Source organism: Lagenorhynchus albirostris, chromosome 18 (genome assembly GCF_949774975.1).
Source record: "Lagenorhynchus albirostris chromosome 18, mLagAlb1.1, whole genome shotgun sequence".
Classification (NCBI taxonomy): Eukaryota; Metazoa; Chordata; class Mammalia; order Artiodactyla; family Delphinidae; genus Lagenorhynchus; species Lagenorhynchus albirostris.
In genome coordinates, this window is record NC_083112.1 from 70,622,608 (window position 1) to 70,644,316 (window position 21,709).

At 40.6% G+C, this 21,709-nt stretch overlaps 2 protein-coding genes across 5 annotated transcripts in view; both read left to right on the forward strand.

The window, feature by feature from the left end:
• Positions 1-10,926, forward strand: part of ERCC5 (ERCC excision repair 5, endonuclease) — a 28,995-nt gene extending 18,069 nt beyond the window's left edge. The window contains exons 9-16 of one of the 4 annotated variants that reach the window (XR_009536833.1): positions 53-300; positions 657-776; positions 951-1,164; positions 3,109-3,253; positions 7,106-7,317; positions 8,471-8,544; positions 9,685-9,843; positions 10,233-10,288. Coding sequence is in view for 3 of the 4 variants with exons in the window: in XM_060129414.1 (XP_059985397.1) it covers positions 53-300; positions 657-776; positions 951-1,164; positions 3,109-3,253; positions 7,106-7,317; positions 8,471-8,544; positions 10,233-10,823 (1,604 nt within the window). In the remaining variant the exon portion in view is untranslated. Of the gene's footprint in view, positions 1-52; positions 301-656; positions 777-950; positions 1,165-3,108; positions 3,254-7,105; positions 7,318-8,470; positions 8,545-9,684 lie in introns of all 4 variants that reach the window. The other 3 variants (XM_060129415.1, XM_060129416.1, XM_060129414.1) reach the window with 3 other exon arrangements.
• Positions 10,927-14,343: 3,417 nt separating this feature from the next.
• Positions 14,344-21,709, forward strand: part of LOC132508534 (protein-lysine methyltransferase METTL21E) — a 135,510-nt gene continuing 128,144 nt past the window's right edge. The window contains exons 1-2 of the mRNA XM_060128715.1: positions 14,344-14,634; positions 15,593-15,672. Coding sequence (XP_059984698.1) covers positions 14,588-14,634; positions 15,593-15,672 — 127 coding nt within the window. The 5' untranslated portion in view covers positions 14,344-14,587. The remainder of the gene's footprint in view (positions 14,635-15,592; positions 15,673-21,709) is intronic.

The window sequence follows — 21,709 nt, forward strand, 5'->3', positions numbered from 1 at the left end:
GTAATTTAAATGTTTTAGTTATAGACAAAATGATCTTATTATTTTGGTACAGGAAGTTTCATTGAAGTGCAGAGTATAAATAGCAGCGATGAACTTCAAGCTGAGTTATATGAAGCTTGCAGACCTCCCTCTGAACAAGGTGAAGAGGAACCAGTAGGAACTGAGACGCAAGAAGCCACAGGTGACCCCCAGGGCCTCCCGAGAGACAACTCTGAGAGGGAGGCCGTGGGCACCGAGCCACCTGAAGAAACTGAAAAAGATGCAGATGATTTGCTCAACGAATGGCAAGATGTTGACCTGGTAATAACGTGACATCATGTTTTTACTCATTGCTGAGGAAGCCAAGTTAAGTAGCTTCTGAGTTTTTAAGGAGCTGATGGAGGAAGACATAATAGCTCTTTGCACCCATTTTCTTACTCCTGCTGACATGGCTCCTTTCTTGTGGAGGTTCCTGGCTGTGATAGTGTCCACTTCCCGTGTGGGTTAGTGAGGGAACTCTAAAGCTATTACAAACTCGCTCAGAAATCCAAGTGGAAACCTGCATAAGGAGAAAAAGCTTATTGGTAACTTCAGTCAGACTAAGTACAAGCTTTTTATAACCAATGAACTTAATTGGGTTATTAATATAATTACCCACAGGCGAAATTATCTTATAGGAGGAGCTGGAGACGCTGGAGAGCAACCTTTTAACACAGCAGGAGTCACTGAAAGCTCAAAAACAGCAGCAAGAACGGGTCGCGGCTACTGTGACAGGACAGATGTTCCAGGAAAGCCAGGTAGGTGGACAGCTTGGGTGTCCTCGAACAATACCTACCTACCGATGTCTTTCCTTAATCAGACTCCCCGCGGGCACATGCATTAAGTTACTTGTTGAAGCACTGCTCCCACTTCCGGGTGGAGGCCAGGTCCTGCATTTCAGCAGGGGTCATCGTGTGTCTGTACCTCTTCAGGAACTTCTTCGCCTGTTCGGCATCCCCTACGTCGAGGCTCCCATGGAAGCAGAAGCTCAGTGCGCCATCCTGGATCTGACTGATCAAACTTCTGGAACGATCACTGATGACAGTGACATTTGGCTGTTCGGAGCACGGCACGTCTATAAAAACTTTTTTAATAAAAACAAGTTTGTAGAATATTACCAGTATGTGGACTTTCACAACCAATTAGGTAAGACTTCAGAGTACGATTGCTTTCTGAAATTTACCTTCAGAATTTTGTAGTATGAATTCTTTCTTTCCAAGGAGCTAATTTGGTGCATTAATGGAAATGGTAGATCTGTACAAGTTTTCATATAAACGATCTTTTGCTTCTGTAGCAGAATACGATTTTTAATTTGGAACTAAGAAATTAAAACCCTAGTAATGTTCAGACATTTTCTGCAGTTTTAATCATCAGGCCTGGTTACGCTCTGACTGGTTACCTGAGCTCTCCAGAGTAAACCACAGGTGGTAGAGTGGGGAGACAGGTGGGGGTCACTCCTGCTGGAATCATGAGCCTCATGGTCCTTGTTGTTTCTGGCAGTGATCCTTCATCCTCCCGTTGATTCAGCAAATACACACTGAGCGATTCCTATATGCCAGTTGTTGTTCTTGGCAATGGGAAGTGGGGAAACAGCAGAGAATAAAACAGTCTAGCAGGAGAAACAGATGGTAAAAAAAATACATAAATCGTAATTTGACAGTGGTATGAGCCATATAGAAAAACAGAGCAGTAAAAGAGGCGAGAGTGACCTGCAGTCGCAGGAAGTGCATGTCCTTTGTGGTCAGAAAAGCCTTTACTAATAGGCACCTTTTGGGCTGGAGCCTAAAGTAGAGAGGAAGCTCGTGCTATGGATACCGTGGGGATGAGCATGTCAGACAAAGGGACTGGCATGTGCAAAGGCCCTGAGACAGAAGCCTGCTTGGTGTGTTCTAGGGAAGCATGGAGATAGTTATGGGCTGAATTGTATCTCCCGCAAATTCATGTGTTGTAGTACTAAACTCTGGTACCGCAGAGTATGACTGTGTTTGAAGATAGGTTCTTTAAAGAGGTGACTAAGGTCAAATGAGGTCGTTAGGGTGGACCCTAATCCAGTCCGACTGGTGTCCTTGTAAGAAGGAGAGATTAGGACACAGAGGAAAGACCACGTGCAGACACGTGGAGAGCCGGCCGTCTGCCAGCCAAGGAGAGAGGCTCAGGAGGGACCAACCATGCCAACACCGTGAGGTCAGGCTTCTAGTCCCCAGAACTGTGAGGAAATGAATCCTTTGTGTAAGGCCCTCAGTCTGAGCACTTTGTTACGGCAGGCCTGGGAAACGACTTCAGGGGCCAGTGTGAGTGAATGAGGAGAAGGATGGCAAGAGGTGAGGTCAGAGAGGAAGGAGGAGAGTCCAGAGTGTGGTGGAGAGGCTCTGCGGGTAGACTGGGCTGGGACATGAGAGAAGGAGAAGTCAGGGATAACACCCCCCATCCCCCGCAGCAGCGCACGGAGTGGACTGGCCTTGGTGAGGTGGCGGAACGGGGAAGGAGTAGGTGCGGGTGTTGCGGGAGTGAAGACCCGGGTCTGGATGTGTTGTCTCTGAGGTGCCCCTTAGACATCTCCATGGAGACGTTAAGGTTCCAGTTGAGTGTGCGTGACTGTCTTTCAGAGGAGAGGTCCTGGTGAGAGTGCCGAATTTGGGGGTCAGAGGTTATATGACATTTAAAACTGCAAGGATGTGTGAAACTTGAAAAATCGAAGCACAATGCCATTTAAAAAAAAGGAATCTAGGGCTTCCCTGGTGGCGCAGTGGTTGGGAGTCTGCCTGCCGATGCAGGGGACACGGGTTCGTGCCCCAGTCCAGGAAGATCCCACATGGCGCGGAGCGGCTGGGCCCGTGAGCCGTGGCCGCTGAGCCTGCACGTCCGGAGCCTGTGCTCCACAACGGGAGAGGCCACAACAGTGAGAGGCCCACATACCGCAAAAAAAAAAAAAGGAATCTATTTCAAATAGCAAAAGAGAGATACCTTTGGATATTGGATAAGGATATATGCATGTATATTATCTATATAATGAAGTGTTTATAAATGTTATATAATAAATGTTTATAAAATAAAAAGTGGAAAAGTATATAGTAACTTTTACTCTTATAGGATTGGACCGGAACAAATTAATAAATTTGGCCTATTTGCTTGGAAGTGATTATACGGAAGGAATACCAACTGTAGGTTGTGTTACAGCCATGGAAATTCTCAATGAATTCCCTGGACATGGCCTGGAACCTCTCCTAAGATTCTCGTAAGTCCTTTCTTAATTTCTTTAATTCAGGTGTTTATATATAAATACCCAAATTAAACAGAACTATTCCTTACATCGTGAACTGTCACAAATCATTGTCCCCTGAGAAAACAGGAGGAGGTAATGGTTGGGGTTACTAAAGTTTGTTTTCCCTTTTCTAGAGTTTGATGAAATCATAGGCAATTATTTTTAGAGGTGCCACACTTATCCGAGTTTGAGGATACATAGCCAGTCCAGTGGGAATTCCTGGGAGTGTAGAGGTTACCGTTTCATTCATTCAAATATTTCCTGAGCAGCTACTATGTGCTAGACAGTGTGCTAGGCTGGAATAGGGGAGGTGACTGAGCCCCAGGCTGTGTCCTCAAGGAGCTGCCACACCCTGGGGGCAAGGGAGAAGCATCCACGTGCTTGTACTGCTGTGTGCCAAGTGTTCTGAGGGAGGTCGGCCAGACAGGGGCATGGAGCTATATGCCAGGAACGTTTTCTCTCTGCGTGTAGACTGTGATGTATTCAGTGGTGGCGTCTCCTTCTGTCCGGAACCCAGAGTCGTGCTGTACTTGGGGTACACTCTTTGTTTTTGGAGATTCTGAGATGGCGCTAGTTACGAGGTTGTCTGTGAAAGTAGTTCTTTCTCAAGGTTGCTCCTTGGTGGCATTTTTCAAAAAAATATATATAATTTGCACAGCATAAATTTTACTCTTTTAAAGTACAATTCAGTGGTTTTTCGTCTAGTCACAGGTTGTGATGGCATCTTTTAAAATCATCAGTTTGACATGGGATACTATTTGGCAGTAGCTGATTTAATGATCTTTAGTGTTCTCTCCAGTCGTAGCTCCTGGTTTGAAAAATTTCAGGATGTTCTGGTCTGAAGATTCGGTGATTAGAATTAAATACAAAGTTGTTTGAATGATTGCTGTCCTCCAGCCTTAGCACACATAGTGTTGTATTTTGTTTTCAACATCTCTCTTTTCATAATTTTCTTATTGTTGAGGAAATGTATATACTGGAGGTATGTTGTTAGGTTGCTTGTAAGTCATGGTATGTAAATAACTTGCAAAAGTACAAGTAACTTTTATACAAATAACAAACACACATTAGAAAAATGACAAAATATGAATTATAAAGATTACAGATAACATTTTGGTTTATACAGTGTTAGTCTTTTCTATGCACAATATACACATGCATTTTATATATAATCACACACACGCACAAGTATACTCATATAAGTCTGTTATTATTATTTTTTTTTTTACAAGCATGGGACGATGCTGTATACTTTTTATGTTACCTGCAACTCATTTGATGATAAAACAGGGCATATTATCAACGACGTATAGATTTACATTGCTGTTTTTAATGACTCCATAGGAGTCTTTTGATGTATCATGAATAACTAATTTAATCAAATGCCTATTGTTATTTCTGGTTTTTTTTAAAGTCTAAACAAATACTGCCTTGAGTGACTTTATATACATGTCTTTGAGTTCTTATCTGATTATTATTTTAGGGTAAGTGAAAATGGTATCTAACTTTTCGAGTTGGTGTCCTGGTTATTGGTGAGAGTAATTTTTTTTCATGTTTGTTGACAGTTTGCCATGCTGATCTAGTGAATGCCTGTTTATGCCGTTTTTGTTCTCTCAACAGTTTTTGCTCGTTTGTTGCTGTTTGAATGGTTACGTTTTTAGTCAGCTCTAGCAATTTCTGCCTTGGTCTTTTAGCTCCCTGATGGCAGATAGGAGCTGCCCCTGCCTGCCTGGCTCTGCAGGGCTAGGATGGGTGCAGTTACAGGGCGCGGAGACAGTGGAAGAGCAGTAAGACTGGGAGTGTCTGTCACCTTGCTTTCTTCTCTGCTCTCCCTTTTCCTAACCTGACCCTGGCCGGCCGGCCCCCCTTTAAAGCAGAGCAGCTCTGAGTCTGCAGACTGAGTTCAGCCCAGCTGTGTTTTCTTTGGCCTACACAGTATGTTCTTTAATTTTGAGTGGGCTACCAACCTTTAAATTGGGGGAGATTTCACAGAAAATTTTGGATTTTCCTGGGGGGAAATGACATCTGAAAATACTGAGCCCCAATTCCCAAATAGCCCAGAAACAGAGGACAGCAATTCCACCCCACTGGCTTGGTCAGGGCACAAACCCTTCCACTTTATCACAGTCGCTGCTGCCCCGTCTTGTGTCCCCCGAGCTCAGCTGATGGGCAGATGCCGTCTTCCACCCTCAAGTGCCTGGCCCTCTTGCTTGAAGGAGGGGTGGTCCTTTTGATTTGATGAGCTTACAGTGTGTTGTGCTGGCAATCGTGAGTACTATTTCAAAGGTGAAGATTCACAAGAGAGTAGGGGAGAATTGTAGGTGTTCTCCCAGCGCCCTCTTGAACAGTATTTCAAAACTGGTGAAGATAGATCCTTTTTTCCTTTCTGCATTTTGATCCTGCACGAAGACTGAAGTTAGAACACCAGATGGCACTCCTGCCTTGGTGAGGTGAGGCACTGGTGGAGACCACGCCTGTGAGTCAGGTCCTGAGACCAATCAGTACGTGAAGCAGCGGATGTAGGGTTTTTTAGGTTCTGTTAGTGCATAGATGGGAGAGGGTTATATTTATGTTTTTAACTTTTATGCCATTTATTTATCCTAATTGTGTAAATTTTTCTGGCTGTCCGTTGCCACATTACAAACTACCATAAACCTCGGTGACTTCCAACAGCAACAGTCAGAGATTTTGCTCGTGAATCCGCAGTTCAATCAGGCTGCTCGGGGTGGGGCTGCCTCGCCTGGTGCCAGGTGTGTCGGGGGCGTCTCAGCTGGGCTAGAGGGGCCCCGTGAGGTGTCTCGCTCGTGGCTGGTGAGCGGTGCTGTCGGCCAGCACGTGGCCCGGGGCGCCTGGACCCTCTCCATCTGGGCCTCCTCACGAGCTGGAGCTTCCTCACAGCATGTTGGCTGCTTGCAAGGCGAATATTCTAAGAGACAGGAAGTGGAAGCTGCAGTCTTTAAAGGCCTGGCACAATGTCCCTTCCTCAGCCACGGAGCCTGCCCGACTCAAGGGTAAGGGACATGGACCCCAACACTTCTTGTTGGGAGGAGGGTCCAAGAATGGGCTTTAACCCACCATAGTGATTTATACTCACAAAGGAAAAATTGAAAAAGGAATAAAACATCAAGAAAATTAACCGCTGTATCCTCGCTTAGAACATTGCCTAGCGCACGGTAAAATAACAGTTGTTAGTGTTTTTTATTATTTTAAATATCCCTGTTTACTTTTTCTTTCTTTCTCCACATATATACATTTTTTTCCCCAGTATTGGGATCACACTTGATGTAGAGTTATATTCTGCATTTTAAAAATTTAACATCTTCTTGGCATTTTTACATTTTATTAAATATTCTTCGTTCCTGATTATAGTTGACCGGAGGTAAATAATACGGATACATTGATATTACTTCATTTTACCACTGGGAAGGAGAGGAACTGTGACTTTTCTATGAGTGTGGGCTCTGGAGGGAGATTGTACCAGTCCCAGCTGTGAAATCTTGAGCAAGTGGCTTCTGTTTGAGTCCAGTTTCCTTGTCTGTGAGGTGAGGACAGTGGCAGGACTGTGCTCGTGTGATGATGGGGCCTGTAGAGCAGTTAACACAGTGCCAAGCCCAGAGGAAGGGGTCAGTCAGTGATTGCCTCATTGTATACTGTGTTAATAACACGAGAAAGACACCATTGTCATTCTGTAAGTCATAGGCTTTGTTCTGGAGTTGGATGGGACTTGAGTTTACGTCTCTGAACTTTACGTTTAGCCCTTTGTCTGCGGTGCATCTGCCATAAGGTCTTACTGCTTCACGAAGGTTTGTTTCCTTTGCCTTGTAGCGAGTGGTGGCATGGAGCTCAAAAGAATAAGAAGATAAGACCTAATCCTTATGACACCAAAGTGAAAAAAAAGTTACGCAAGTTGCAGCTCACGCCTGGCTTCCCTAACCCGGCCGTGGCAGACGCTTACCTCAAGCCTGTGGTGGATGAGTCCAAGGGGTCTTTTCTGTGGGGCAAACCTGATCTCGAGAAGATTAGAGAATATCCTTTCCCTTCCTCAAACCTCAGGAATATCAAGTCAAATATGTGTTTTGGTATAAAACTTACGGGACATGAACTTGGATCAGTTTTTTTTAAAATATTCCGTGAGCTAAGATGCTCCTTTCTGTTCCTTTCTCTCTCTCCTTAATTTTTTTTTTTTGTGGTAAAATACACATAACATACGATTTACCATCTGAACCATTTTAAACATACCATTCAGTGGTTATTAAATACATTCACATTGTTGTGTCACTGTCACCACCATTCATCCCCATATTCTTTTCATCTTGTGAAACTGAAACTCTATCCCTGTTAAACACTAACTCCCCCGTTCCCCTCCCCCAGCCCCTGGCCACCACCATTCTACTTTCTGTCCCTGTGATGTTGACTACTCTGACTATGTTCCTCATATAAGTGGAACCATACAGTTTAAGTCTTTTTGTGACTGGCTTACTTCACTTAGCATAATGTCTTCAAGTTTCATCCAAGTTGTAGCATGTGTCAGAATTTCCTTCCTTTTTAAGGCTGAATACTGTTCCATTGTATGTAATGTCGTATTTTGCTTATGCATTCATCTGGTGATGGACACTTGAGTTGCTTCCATGTTTTAGTTACTGTGAATCATCTTTTTAGTTTTAAAGAGAATCTTTATTTCAAGTAAGTAGTGATAAGCATTCGTAGATACACTACATACTTAAGTATTCATTCTGAAAGAATAGAAAAGATTATTAGTTTTATTCTTTCTATTACTGTTCCTTTCTGCATATTTAAATAATCATTTGGATAGATGTTTAAAAGTTTGCCATAGTATTACTCTAACTACATCTTTTCTCAAAGAAAAAAGAAATATATGTGATATCAGAAATTTGTTTTTATTCTAGATTAACCTTTTTTCATAGTCATGAGTCTTTGATGTCCTAAAATGAGAATTGAATATCTTTTATCTTAGAGGATATTTATAAGAACATCGTGCCAGATGATTATGTTGGAATAATTTGCTTTGTTATTCTTTTCTTTTATCATTTTAATCTTTATAAATAAGAAAATCTTTGGAGACATGGGGAATGGAATCAAGGGTGGCTTCTTTGGACCTTTTTATTTATCACTTGTTTAAATGTCTTTAAAAACATGTATGAGTCTTAACTGCCTGCATATTTTGTCAACGGTATTTTGGCTGGAACAGGACGAAGACGGATGAATTTCTGTTTCCTGTATTAAAGCAACTGAATGTCCAGCAGGTAATCATGGCAGCTCTTTTCCTAAGTTCAGGATAGAGAGTAAAGTTAGGAAGGCTGTGAGGGCCAGCTGTTAAAGACTAGTTACTTTTATTTTAGAGCACGTAACATACATTTAAAAATTATTAGACTTCAGTAAGAGAACAGAGGAAAACAGAAAACGGGAAAGCTGGACTTTGTCTTCATTTTCCACTTTCACTCTTAGGGCTGAACTTTGATATCCTTTTGTATTCACTCTGACTTCGAGAAAAACGATCTAATAATGGATTGCATACTAAGGTGTTTATGGTTAAATATTTTACCCTTTTAGAGCTATTTTCATTTTTAAAAAGTTTAAGAAGTGCCCAGTCCAAAGCAGTTCTGATTATTAAGTGTCTTCAAGTACTAATATTCTTAAATTCTGTAAATGAATCATCAAAGGTACTAATTCAGTCATAGTGTACTGGCAGGAGAGATGACCCTCAGTTCCCTTAGGTAGGTAACAGCATCTCGCTTTATCCCTGAGTGTGTTCCTGCCCACACAGAGACCTCCTCCCACCCCAGAGGCAGCCCACAAAACATACATACAGGGAAACCATTCAGTGGAATTCAGACCAGATCCTGCAAGATACATGTTCAAGTTAAATCCTTTTCCATTAGATTGGGTTAATTTTGGAAAAACAAACAAACAAACAAAAAACTGAGGTAGACCACCTTTCCAGAAACTTTCACGTTGTTTGACGACTTTCTGTACTGGAAACATTGTACGCCCACCGAACAGGAAAGCTAGTTGGCATAGTGACTGATTACTCCTTAATTTCAGATAAGTTTTGTGGTAATACTATTCTCCCTTTTCATTGTAGACGTTAATATAAGTTTATTTCCCCAAAATTAGAAAGTGAAAAAAATGAATTAACTCATTGTTTGCTTCCTCTAATATGGATGTTAACATTTACGTCCATTTTCTCTTATTTTTCCCCTCCTTCCCACATATATTTATTATCAGACATAAGTGCAATTTGTTATAAATAAAGCCCCCATTCACTGGTGAAGGTAAGTTTTTTTTCTGTGTATTGCATGGCCTTCATTGTTTCAGATGGCCAGATTACATTTTGTCAGAGATTTAACTTGGTTCACTTCACTTAGTAGACCTTGAATTTTCAGGTTTTCGTATGTAATGCTGTGATGAACATCAGGCATGTGACTTTTCTCAAATGTAACTATTTTTAAAGAATGTCTTCCTGAAAGTGGATTTGCTGAACAGAAGTCAAGAATATTTCTTACGACTCCTAATATATAATACTGTGAAGTTTCTTCCTGAAGGTATCACATGATGACAATGTTTTTAAAAGAAGGGAAGAGTAGAATTTAGAAACAGACCCCATGAAGTTGTGTTGCTCTAAAAGAAGATGATATATTTGGCCCCTGAAAAATATTTAACTCTCTTTCAATGCCGAGGAAGGGATTTCCTACTTGATATGTGGGCGGAGGGCTTAGTTGACGGAGGTGGTACATGTACTGCTTTAAGTACGATCTTGAAAGTAAAATTTGCTGCCAGTCATTCATTTGGGGGAGATCGGCTTTTGAGAGAGAATGAATTAGTATTTTCTGAAAGAGTCATCCAATGCCAGTAATCAGGGTGGATTTCTTTGATTTGCTTTAGAAAGTTTACTTACTTGTCTGAGTTATTATTATTTTATTTCATTTTTTAGACGCAGCTCCGAATTGATTCTTTCTTTAGATTAGCTCAACAGGAGAAACAGGAGGCTAAGGGTATTAAGAGCCAGAGACTTAACAGAGCTGTGACATGTATGCTGAGAAAAGAAAGAGAAGAAGCAGCCAGTGAAATAGAAGCAGTTTCTGTTGCCATGGAGAAAGACTCTGAGTTCCTCGATGAGGCAGAAGGAAAAACCCAGAAGAGAGGCACAACAAATAGATGGAAAGAGTCATCCAGCCCGAAAAGAAAGAGACTTTTGGATTCTAAACGGGGGCATGAATGTGGTGGGTTTTTGGGGGAGGCCTACCTCTCACAGTCATCTGATGCCTCTTCAAGTGAGGATGAGGAATATTTCCCTGTAGCGAACATGCAAAGGGGAAAAGCAGCTGTAGAGTCAAAAGTCAGCTCTTCAGATGCACAGAGCACAGTGCAGCCTGCTCCCAGGAGAGACGGAGGTGCCACCACAGGCAGCTCCAGCGATGATGACGGAGAGAAGGCAGAGCCCGTCCTGGTGACCGCCAGGTCTGTGTTTGGGAAGAAAAAGGGGAAACGGAGAAGTACGAGAGGAAGGAAGAGGAAAATCTAAAGACACCTAAATACACATGTATTCTCTCTAACTGGGTACAGCTTAACATTTCGTCATGAATTTGTTGTGAGGAAATAATAAAATTCAGAGTATTTGCACAGTCTTTGTTGTGTGGTTTTTAAAAATGTGGACGTTAAACTCGACATTTATTTTTAAATATATTACCTTTTTCTAGTGTTTTCCACTTCATTGAATATTTCCTTGTATTTATAGGCTTTGTCTGTTCATGTTTCTATTATTATTATTATTTTTATTTTTTTTGCGGTACGCGGGCCTCTCAGTGCTGTGGCCTCTCCCCTTGCAGAGCACAGGCTCCAGACGCGCAGGCTCAGCGATCGTGGCTCATGGGCCCAGCTGCTCTGCGGCATGTGGGATCCTCCCGGACCGGGATATGAACCCGCGTCCCCTGCATCGGCAGGCAGACTCTCAACCACTGCGCCACCAGGGAAGCCTCATGTTTCTATTATTATACAACATCTGATGCTTTCTGACAACATTAAAAAGGGAAAAAGGATTTCTGTTGATCAGTACTCACTCAGTGTGCGTTTCCTCTGACTTTCCGACCTAGACGAGAAGAAAATATATTTATATTCATCTTATTTATATAAATATATTTATATTAATTTTATTTACATTTCAGTCCAACTTCTCAAATACTTGGACTACAGCTGCTGCTTTTCTTTGCTCGTTATTTATTCCTTCCTAATTTGAAATGTCTTCTGCTTCAGTCTTCTCTGACAGCTTTCTACTAAAATCAACACTGACTTCCACATAAACTCAAGTCTTTTCTTAATGCTTCTTTTCTCTGGAGGTATTTAAAGCAGAACGCTTTTGGGGAAGGGTTGGGGAGAGAGACATTAACTTTTTCTTGTTATTCTCATTTCTCAAAGCTACTTATAATTGGGAGTTTTCTGCATATGTGTTTGTAGGTAGAAAAGCAGTAGTTTTTCTAAAATTTAATTTTGTTGCCTTTCATAGGTAATTGACATTTGTCCTGCACTGCAGTAGCTGGGGTGAAGGCTAAGCTGCTGTAGCAAAGAGATGTTCACATGCAGTGGCCTAAACGCTGGAACGTTACCTCTCAGTCAACAGTCTGGCCAGTCTGAGCTGGTAAGGCAGTTGTGCACCTTGATGTCATTCAGGGTCCCAGGTTCAGCCATCCCCTAGGCTGCTGTACTGCTTCAGTGGTCTATACCGGGTCACGGCTATATCTTCGTTTCAACCTGCTGGAAGAGGAAAGAACCAGAGTCCTTGGGTGAGCCGAATGTCTTATGTTAAGGGTGACTAGAAAAATCACTTCAGCTCCCATCCTGTTGAACTGAACTGACCATATACTAGGAGCACTCAGAAAAGTAATCTCTACATGGGCTGTGTATCCAGAAAGAGAGGAAAAATAGATATTCGGATCCATTAATAGAAGACCTAGATATGTTTGCAAAAAAGCCTGTTTACTCATCTGTACGCTAATAAAGATAGAAGTCTGGAAAAAAATCATTAGTAGCTTATGCCATAAATACAGTATTTACAGAACTGTTTGATACTATACCTTTTTTTCCTCTTAACCCTGCAACCAAGGTATATGCTTTTACAAGGGAAGAAACAAGTTTACAGATGTTAACTGACTTTACCAAATTCACCCAACTAGTAGGAAACAATTGTGACCTGAACTCTAATCTTCTAATTCAAAATTCAGGGTGCTTATATTACCTAGAAAATAGGCTGCCTGTTAAAGACAAACAGCAGCAAAGCAAATTTATCATTATTCAAAGTAAGTAGGACACCTGTAACTTACTTAGGATGGTGACCATCATATACTTTTTCTATAAAATTATCTTTCAGGTTATTAATCTTTTCTTTTGCTTTCTTTATATTTGCTGTTATACTCATCTGTGGAGCTCTTCATTTCATTTATTCTATTTTCAGTTCTATTTGACTTGTAGATTCCAGTTCTCTGGTGTAATTCTTGTCATCTATTTTTTATAATATCTTAATCACAATTACTTTAAAGTCTGTGTCAAAAAGCTCCAATATCTGGGTTACGTGCGGGTTTGTTTCCTAGTAGTTGACTAGTAAACTTTGAATGAATGCTGGACGTTACGTATAGAAGATTGTGGATCTTGTGCATCTTCCTCTGGAGAGGATTCCAGAAGGTATTCTGGCAGACAGCAGAGGGGAACGTTATTTTACTTCAATCAGGACCAAGTGGATGCAAGGCTAGTCTTTGAAGACTCCATCTCCTAGTTTCCTCCCATTCCTAAAAAGTAGTTTTCCAGGGATACTAACTGTCTGCTGGGGTGTTTCTCTCGTCTTTTGAGCTTTGCTCTGTTTTTAGCCGGCCTCGCCAGCTCCAAACACTATTCCCTTGTCTCCCTAGTTCACTTGTCTCCCTAGCTAAAGCTCTGCTGGTGTCCTATCTTGTGTTCCTCTCTTGGGCTTCTCAGCCCCTTTATACCAATAATCAGCAAAAGCATGGAATTCTTGGCTGCCTTGGAAGCTGTCTGATGCCTTGTAACAGGTATGTGTGTGTGTGTGTGTGTGTGTGTGTGTGTGTGTGTAAAATGTGCTTTTCTAGTTATACTGGGAGGCAGAAGTCTCTGTGTACTTCTCTTTAACCATTCAATGAAACAAATAATCGTTGTCATCATGTCGGTTTAGATGATTCATTTAGATATTCTGCTTCTTAGGGAATCCAGCACTGAGGTTTCTTGATCTTTTAAATAACTTGTGGGAGAAGACAGGTGGTTTTTATGTTCCAAATAATTCTTAATTCTTGTTTTAAAAAGACCCAAAAAAGGGAGTGTGTCCTCTGCCCAGAATTAGCTGCCTATGAATAATTGTTTTCATCATTTAGGATTTTGCAGTTTCCAGGATGTTTTTTACCTACCATATTCATTTCACAAATAGATATTATGTACTTTTTATGTCTCTGCTTTATAGATGAGGAAGCCAAGAAACACACTGAGTCAATGCCTAAAAGTCACAGACTAATTATTGACAGGAATGACTAAAATCAGGCTCCCAGACCACTAGTCCTGTCCGATACATTAACGTGACCTCCGTCCATCATGGTATGTGAAGTATTTCTTAGAAGCTGTACCCACACTCCTAAGTTTAACTTTACAATATTGCTCGATTTCATTACCTGTAATAACTTCTTATTCAGGCTATTTTTAGTGATCGGGGGAATTAATTTGTACTCTGAGATGCAGCCCGAAATGCACATGAGCAGGTGCACAGGCGACATACACCCTCAGCCTTCCTATTCACTCTGAGTAGGAAGGAACTGTGGAAATATAATTCCTGCGTCCAGATCACTGCTGCACACACACTCTCAAACATTCTGGTGTGGCTGTCTGATTCTAAAAATAGTGTTTGTACCCAGACAGGTGACCTGAAAAACACATGGCCTCCGTTTCACAGGACGTCATAGCTGTGGACTCTTAAATAACTCCTGGCATCAAAGTTAAAAATAATCGCTTTGCCCTGATAGCCTTCACTCACTTGCAGGAATGTTTTTACTTACCGGTTGGCTCTTGCTCTGTTCACGAGACACTCATGTGGAATGTGCCTACTTACATTTTCAACCCCCTTATTTATGGGCGTTCCAACCTCACTGCTGTATGATCAGAGGCTGTGAAGCTGCAGCTGTCAGGATTAGTTCTCTGTGAGGACTCGCTGCCAGTGTGTACAGTAGTAAACTGCGTGCTTTGGTGCTCGCCTTTCAGGCACCATCAGAGGTCTCATCAGCAAAGCAAAAGTTGTGGATGATACTTTCTAACCGTCTAGAAACTCAGCTAACTCATATATATAGGTATGTCCAGACTTAACATTTAATAAATGTTGACCTTCAGGTAGGCACGTGTCATAAAGACTGCTTTCTTTAATGGAAGAGAAACTAAATTGGGAACAAAATGGGTGACCACTTGGGCTACTGTTTAGCCATGTAACCTTTGATTTTTCTTGTTTGTAAACTGTAGGGAAAATAATTTGTCTCCTAATTTACTGAGCATATTGTAAAGAAAAACGTGTTGATTATGAAATGTGTTTTGGGAGCCTTAGAAGAAAGGAATGAATATAAATTCATGGTAGTACAGTGATTATTAAATGATTCAAAACCTGATACCTAGAACATCAAATTGTTGTTTTCCAAAGTTGGAATTACAGCTTGTTTAAGCTTATTCACATGATATGCTCTGCTTGAGAGGCATAAAATACTTGAATTTCTTTAATTTTAAATGTGTTTGCTGAGATTGTATGGATTTCTTTTTAAAGAAGAAGCTACTTAAAAAAACCACCTGGTGGTTGGGCTCTTTGCCCCTGGGTACATGCTGATGACCACGGATGAGAGCGACTCTGCATCTATTACTATGTGGGAAGCTTTGTTTTAGATTAATGCTATGGTTTTCACTACACTGAATGAAACCCATTCTCTCCCAATGTTTCAATCACCTCTTAAGTTTTAGGATCGCTCTCTGACTAGTCAGTATAAAGATGATGCCTTGCTTCATGATAGCTGAGGTGGTCTCTGGTGAAGAACATGTTTTCTTTTTCCAGGAGCTTCTAAAATTTCTGACCCTGAATTTTGGTTGTACTAGATAGATTGCATTTCAGTGCACTCTTTTTAAAATCATGATTTATTAATAAGATATTTTAATATAATTTTCTCTGCTGTATCTGATGTTAAACTTTATTAGGTAAATATGAAAGCACTTAACACACATTTTGAATTAATTATTACCATTTGATATTTTAATGTATTATTTGCCTAGTTTTCAAGAAATGATCAAGAAAGCATCAATATATAGCCGTCCCTTAGTTCATCGCTTAATGGATCTCAAAGCTCAAAAAGGTAAATTATTTTATGTTTCTTTATGTAATTTGGCCAATTCTAAGAAGACAACAGAATGTAAATGTTTACCTTTGCAGTGTTCGCTGATGTCATAAAGAGAGCTAGGACTTTTATCAATTGCATATTATATCTTGGCTTGTGTTTGCTAACCTGTAACTATCTCTAATAATGTTTAATGTCCCCTGCTATACCTGTGGGCCTGATGATATGTTAGAGATAATTTTGACAGATAATAAATCAAATATATAGACTTGCTAGGTATTTAGAGTTTTTTTTTTTTTAATCTGGAAAAGTGGAATACAAGTGCTGTACACTAAATATATGATTGTGATTTTGTGGTTATTTCTTTTCAGATAGGAAGATTGCAAGAGAGATAAAATAGTTTTATGTAAAACTAAAGGTTTTTTACAAATGCTTCCATGAAAAATGATTTTAGACTATAAAATATTTCTAGACTGTACTTATGGTCCCTCTGATGTATTCATTAGAGGCAAATAATAATGTATTTTGACCTCTTGTGGTAAGGAGAATTTAAGGTTGAATTCTACCACCAGTGGAATTATTTGGAATTGACCCACTGTTTTTTACATCATCCTAAATATCAAGTATGACTTTGCATAGATTACGTAATACAACTATCCCCACTGTCTTGAGATAAAAACTGCAGACATATGCTCTTGACATAGACTAGAAGAATTATTACCATGGTTTTGTAGAACAGTTGTAGTACAAATTTAATTGTCCTGGCTTCTTTCTCTTTCTCCTTTACACTGTGGATATTTTCTAAGGACTAGAGTCCTGTTTTCTTCGCCTTTTTTAGGCATACCAGGTGGCCTCTACCTAGGTGAGCATGTCTTTAGGCCAAGAGAGCTGGGTGTATGCCCAGTGTTGGCAGCCTATGTGGCTTAAACATGTACGGTTTTGCTGTAGTAATTTTTGCAAATCTAAACATTTAAAGTCATAATCACTTAGAGAATCCAGCCATTTAGATGATTTGAATGAAGATGCAGTTTCTCTGCAGTTTATGAATAAAATGTCATCATTATCATTACCATAATGCTTGCTTTCAACTTTGCATATGATAATTTGGCAAATTACAAAGGCTATGGAAGAAGTTCAAGGTAAGGTGGAGACAGAATTAACAAGAAAATAGTTTACAACATGAACAGACGCAGCCCATAATCACCTACATTGTCAGCTGAAGCTTTAAAAATACATTCATAGGCACAGTGCTAAGGGGATGAAGTGTGTGCCACTGGGACAGAGTCAGATTGCATTTTGTTGGAAAGGCTCCCACTAACCAGTAGAACACTCAGTTCTCAAGTACTGTAGGGTAGTGACTTTTCCTGTCCTAACTGTTTATACTTAGTCATCTTGTGCTTGGAAAGGATGGAGCAAACCCACAGCCCAGTTCTTGGATTTCAACACTGGCCTGAAGATCCAAAGAATTATAGGATGTCACTTAGTTATGCACAGATTAAAGTTAGGACTGTAGTGGATGCTAAAAATTCCTCTGTCTATGGTTTCTAATGTTGCATTATAATCTAAACCGTCTAAAACCTCATCCACGTTAACTATTCCGAATCTCTTAGGTTGCCTACTCTTGCCAACGGCGGCTCTCCGGCTGTTAGCACAAGTAGCAGTGTGTTATAAAGAACACTCCTCAGGGTCTGCAGCCTTGGAACAGGTTCGTACTAACCACAGGCGCAGTGATTCCCATGCACAGTGACTCCCAGATCTGTCCTTCCAGCTGCTTACTTGACGTCCTCCATTCTGCCTTGTGTTAGTTCGGTTCCTTCAGGAAGCAGATGCCAGAATGGGATTTAACATGCACGAGATTTATTGGAGGAAATGTCTGTGGAGGGTAAAGGAGGAAGGAGCAGAAGAAGGCCGGGAGAGCCTTCGCATCACTGCAGGTCCAGGTGAGCAGAGGCCGCATCACAGCTCTGAGAAGGTCTTGGGCAGGCCCACAGGGAGTCACCCCACAGAGCTGCCCCCTGGACGAACGTCCTCTGCAGCGGGAGAGGGGCCGGCTTAGAGGCAGCCCGGGGGAAGCCTGGCCTCCGAGGAGCCAGGTGAACCTGCTGCAGCACGTTCTCTTAATCCAAGCAGCACACCTCTGTAGCCAGCGTGCCAGATGGCGGATCCAGATGCATTAAAAAATAATTTTGCTTTTGCAGATTTGCCCCTCCGCCTGTATTTTCTATCTCAGTTTATGGCAACATCATTTCTCCGGCTATCCCGAAACCTGGAATCATGCCAGTCTTTCCCCTTTCCCCACACCCGTCATCATCACATCCTGTTGATCTTTACCTCCTAATATGTTTCTCTACCCCTCACGCCCTGTTTGCGGCATCATCTTGCTTATTTCTTCTCTTGACTGTTGTAACTGCCTTCTAACTGGCCTCCCCAACCCTGGGCTGGCTCCCTTTCTTTATCCACAGATACATGATCTTTTTAAAAATTAACATCTTGTCACATTCTCCTCCTCCCTAAAATTCTTCAGTGCCTCAGTGTTTCCTATAGGATAAAATCGAGACTTCTTAGCATGGCACACAGTGTTTTATCTCATGCTATAACCACCACTTATCCTATATTCAAGTTCTCAGAGTTTCCTAAATTGGAAAATTGGTCAAGAGTCTTTTGCCAGCGGGCTTCTGCACATGTAGATGCCTACATACGGCGTATCTTGCCTTCTCTTATCTGACTTACAAACCCATAGTCATCAAGTCTCAGGTCATTCTTTGCTGAGCTCTCTGAGGCATGGAGCTTTCTCTTTCTGTTTTTGAGTTAACTAGTTAAGTCTCTATTCGACCACTTATATGTTGCTCTATCTTTGTATTCACAGTGCCCATGTACTCAGTAAATGAGGGAACGAATGAATTAGCTATAACTGAGGCCTAATGGCTGGACTTAAAATCTGCTCATTAGGGATGAGCTTGTATTTCTAGCCACTAGTCAGTTGACTCTTTTCAGGACCAGGTACAATGTATTACTTAGGGATAGCACTAAGTCTTTCACAAGGATCTTCATAAATCTTTACAGAGTTGGATTAATGGAAAATATGGCCTTTATAAGCAACATTGCCTCAATAGAGGAAGAAGGAAGTTTGAGTAATTCTATTGCTGCTTAAGAAACATACCAAACTAGAGTCTTGAGTTAATATATTAATATACTAGTTGGAGTACTATAGCTGCATAATTATTAATGTGAAAATCATCCATCGACATGTTTTACATGTTTAAAAAGTAACCTGAATAAGTATCTGCTAGATAAGACTAATAAATGTTCCACGTATTGAATAAAAATAACTCAAACATGATTATCTGCCTCAGATATCTTCAAAACTCAGGGCAGAATGTCAAGTTTGAAGGTCACTTATTGCCCTCGACAGGGCGTCTATCACTGCCTCAAGAACTCACAAATTCACGCTTGGCTCCCAGACCCAGGGCTGCTGCCTCACTTCAGACTCTTGCATCTTTTGTCTAGATTATTACGTCTTCCCATTAGCTTCTAACGTAGCCTCAGCTGCTGCTGCCAGAAGTCGATTCTCAAATACCAATTTTGATTGTGTCAGTTCTTGTCCTAATGATTTTTATTGGCTCCTGTTCACCTTGTAGAAGAAAGGTCAACATTGCCCACAGGTCTGATCCCAGCCTTTCTTCAGGCTTATTTTCTGCACCAGCTTGTACACCAGCTCCCCGGTCCTTCCAGGCTCTCAAGCTGGCCTCCACACTCTGGCAGTATCTTGTGTGTGTGTTGTGGCAGTGTTGTGTCTCCCTTGACCTTGCTTCCTTCCTTCTCTGCCTGGCAGCCTTCCCCTTCCCTCCACCTCAACTCAAATGTCTCCTCCTTGAGGATGCTTCTCCTGATTTGACCAAGCAGCGGTGCTTCCCATAGCACCTCAGAAATATTTCTTTTATTCCACTTATCACACTTCATTGGCGTCTGTTTAATTGTCTCTCCCCGGTACGATCCCAGCAGTAGGCTCTGAGTACAACTAGATTTGGTTCTGTTTTTTTCCCACTTGCATCCTGAGCAGTGTCAGTAAAAAAATGAATTTTCTTTCTTTGGTAATTGTAGCTATCATTTGAGCCACGTGATGAAAGTTACAGCTTCTCTTTATTCTTGAAAGTACGTGGACATCCAGACAAAAAACATTTGTGAAAATGTCTCAAGAATTAGTTTCAACATAAGGGCCCGAGACCTTGACATTGCTGAGGCATTCAGAATTGTAGCTTTCAGGTTTACCTGTGACCATTCACTAATCTGAAAATATCTTTAACATCTTTAAAAAAAATTCTCTAGGTATTTCTAAGAAGCACATGACATTCATCTTTGAATAGAAGATTCGATTGAATGACAGTGTCTTTCATTTCGTTGAGGGGTTTTTACTTTAAATTTCACAGACAGGTTTCTGTGACAGCCCTCAAATGGAAGCTTGAATTCACTTGTCATAGCTATTAAAGAATTTTTTTTCTTTTCATCTATTTCTGTGATTTGACCCTTCCATTTATTATTGCTGTTATTGACCTTAAAAGTATAAAAGAGAAGAATACAGACAGAGCCTCTATTTTTGAAGGCTTCTTACAATCCAGCCTTGGAAATCAATTCACTGTCGAATTTTCCTCTTAAGAAAAATATCATCGTGAAGGGCAGAATCTTGCTAATTTTTACTTCATACTTGAAACCCCTTTAATTCTCTGGAAAACAAGAGCACCTGGTAGATTTTATTTGCTATCAGCAAAGATTTAATAGCAGGAAAATGGTGTTAAGCCTTTTTATGTATAAAAAAGCATTAAAATAGATAAGCCTAAGAGAGCAACATAAATGTAATACTTTCTTGATTATGTTTTATTTACAATCTGTTTTAATATTTGTGTTCAGTATTAAATTCATTAATAAAATAATACTCTAAGATTCTAGTAGATAGCTCTTATCTAATGGTATAGATATCAGAAGTTTTCTGATTTTTATACCGGGAAACCAAATCCAACATTTTGTGTAACATTTCCTCATTTTAGTTATTTATCCTGAGGCCTAAGTACTAGATAACAAGCAGAGAATATGTATGGAAAAATTATTCTTCAGAAGTGTAAATCAGAATTCCGTTGTGTGATAATGCTGTTAATTTTTGGAGAAAGTTGCTGTTCAAATCTTACCTAAAAACCAAAGAATATCCACTCTTTCATTAACCTTCTCAAGATTCAATCCCATAATCAACAAATAACTAAGCATGCACTTCGAGGGGCCCACTCTTTGTGTATTATGTTTGGAGCATAGATGTCCCCCTGTTATTACAACAAGGTGACATTAGGGACACCTTTGTAATAGTGCAGCTCTTTGCGTTAGATTCCTGTCCAACGGTTCTTGTCATCAACCTTGAAATGGGTGGTGATATTGCTAAAACACTAAACTTGTCTTTTGATTTAAATGAATAACTACGGTTAAAATTGTTACCTCAGGGAGTTGCCTGGCGGTCCGGTGGTTAGGAGTCGGTGCTTTCACTGCAGTGGGCCGGGGTTCAATCCCTGGTCAGGGAATTAAGACCCTGCAAGCTGCAAGGCACAGCCAAGAAAAAATTCTTACTTCAAAATCTTTAAATAGAAGTTAATGCTGAAAAACAGCAAAGTTTTAAGATGGACATAATTGTTCGTGTGTGTACATTTGCTTTTAAAATCCAGTGTATTACATCTAGACAAATTATTTCAAGTAGCCAAGTTCAGTATATTTTGGTTTCCTGCTATAAATTATGCTATTTTTATGAGTGTCTCTTCTTACAGAATGAGTGGTAGTTACATAGTCTTTAAATGCCAAAGAGAATACTAAAACACTGTCAGTTAAATTTTCTTCAGCTTGATAATGTTTTCTAAAGGATATGTGGTCATCCTAGGTGTATGACTAATTTCAAATGACCATGTACGATGGATAGAATTGTGTTCTTTTAGAGTGTATGTGCAATTAATAGTGGTTACTGTTGTTTCATTGAAATCTCTTGGAAGATTATTTTGGAGGGGTGTAAGTCATTTTTGATTAT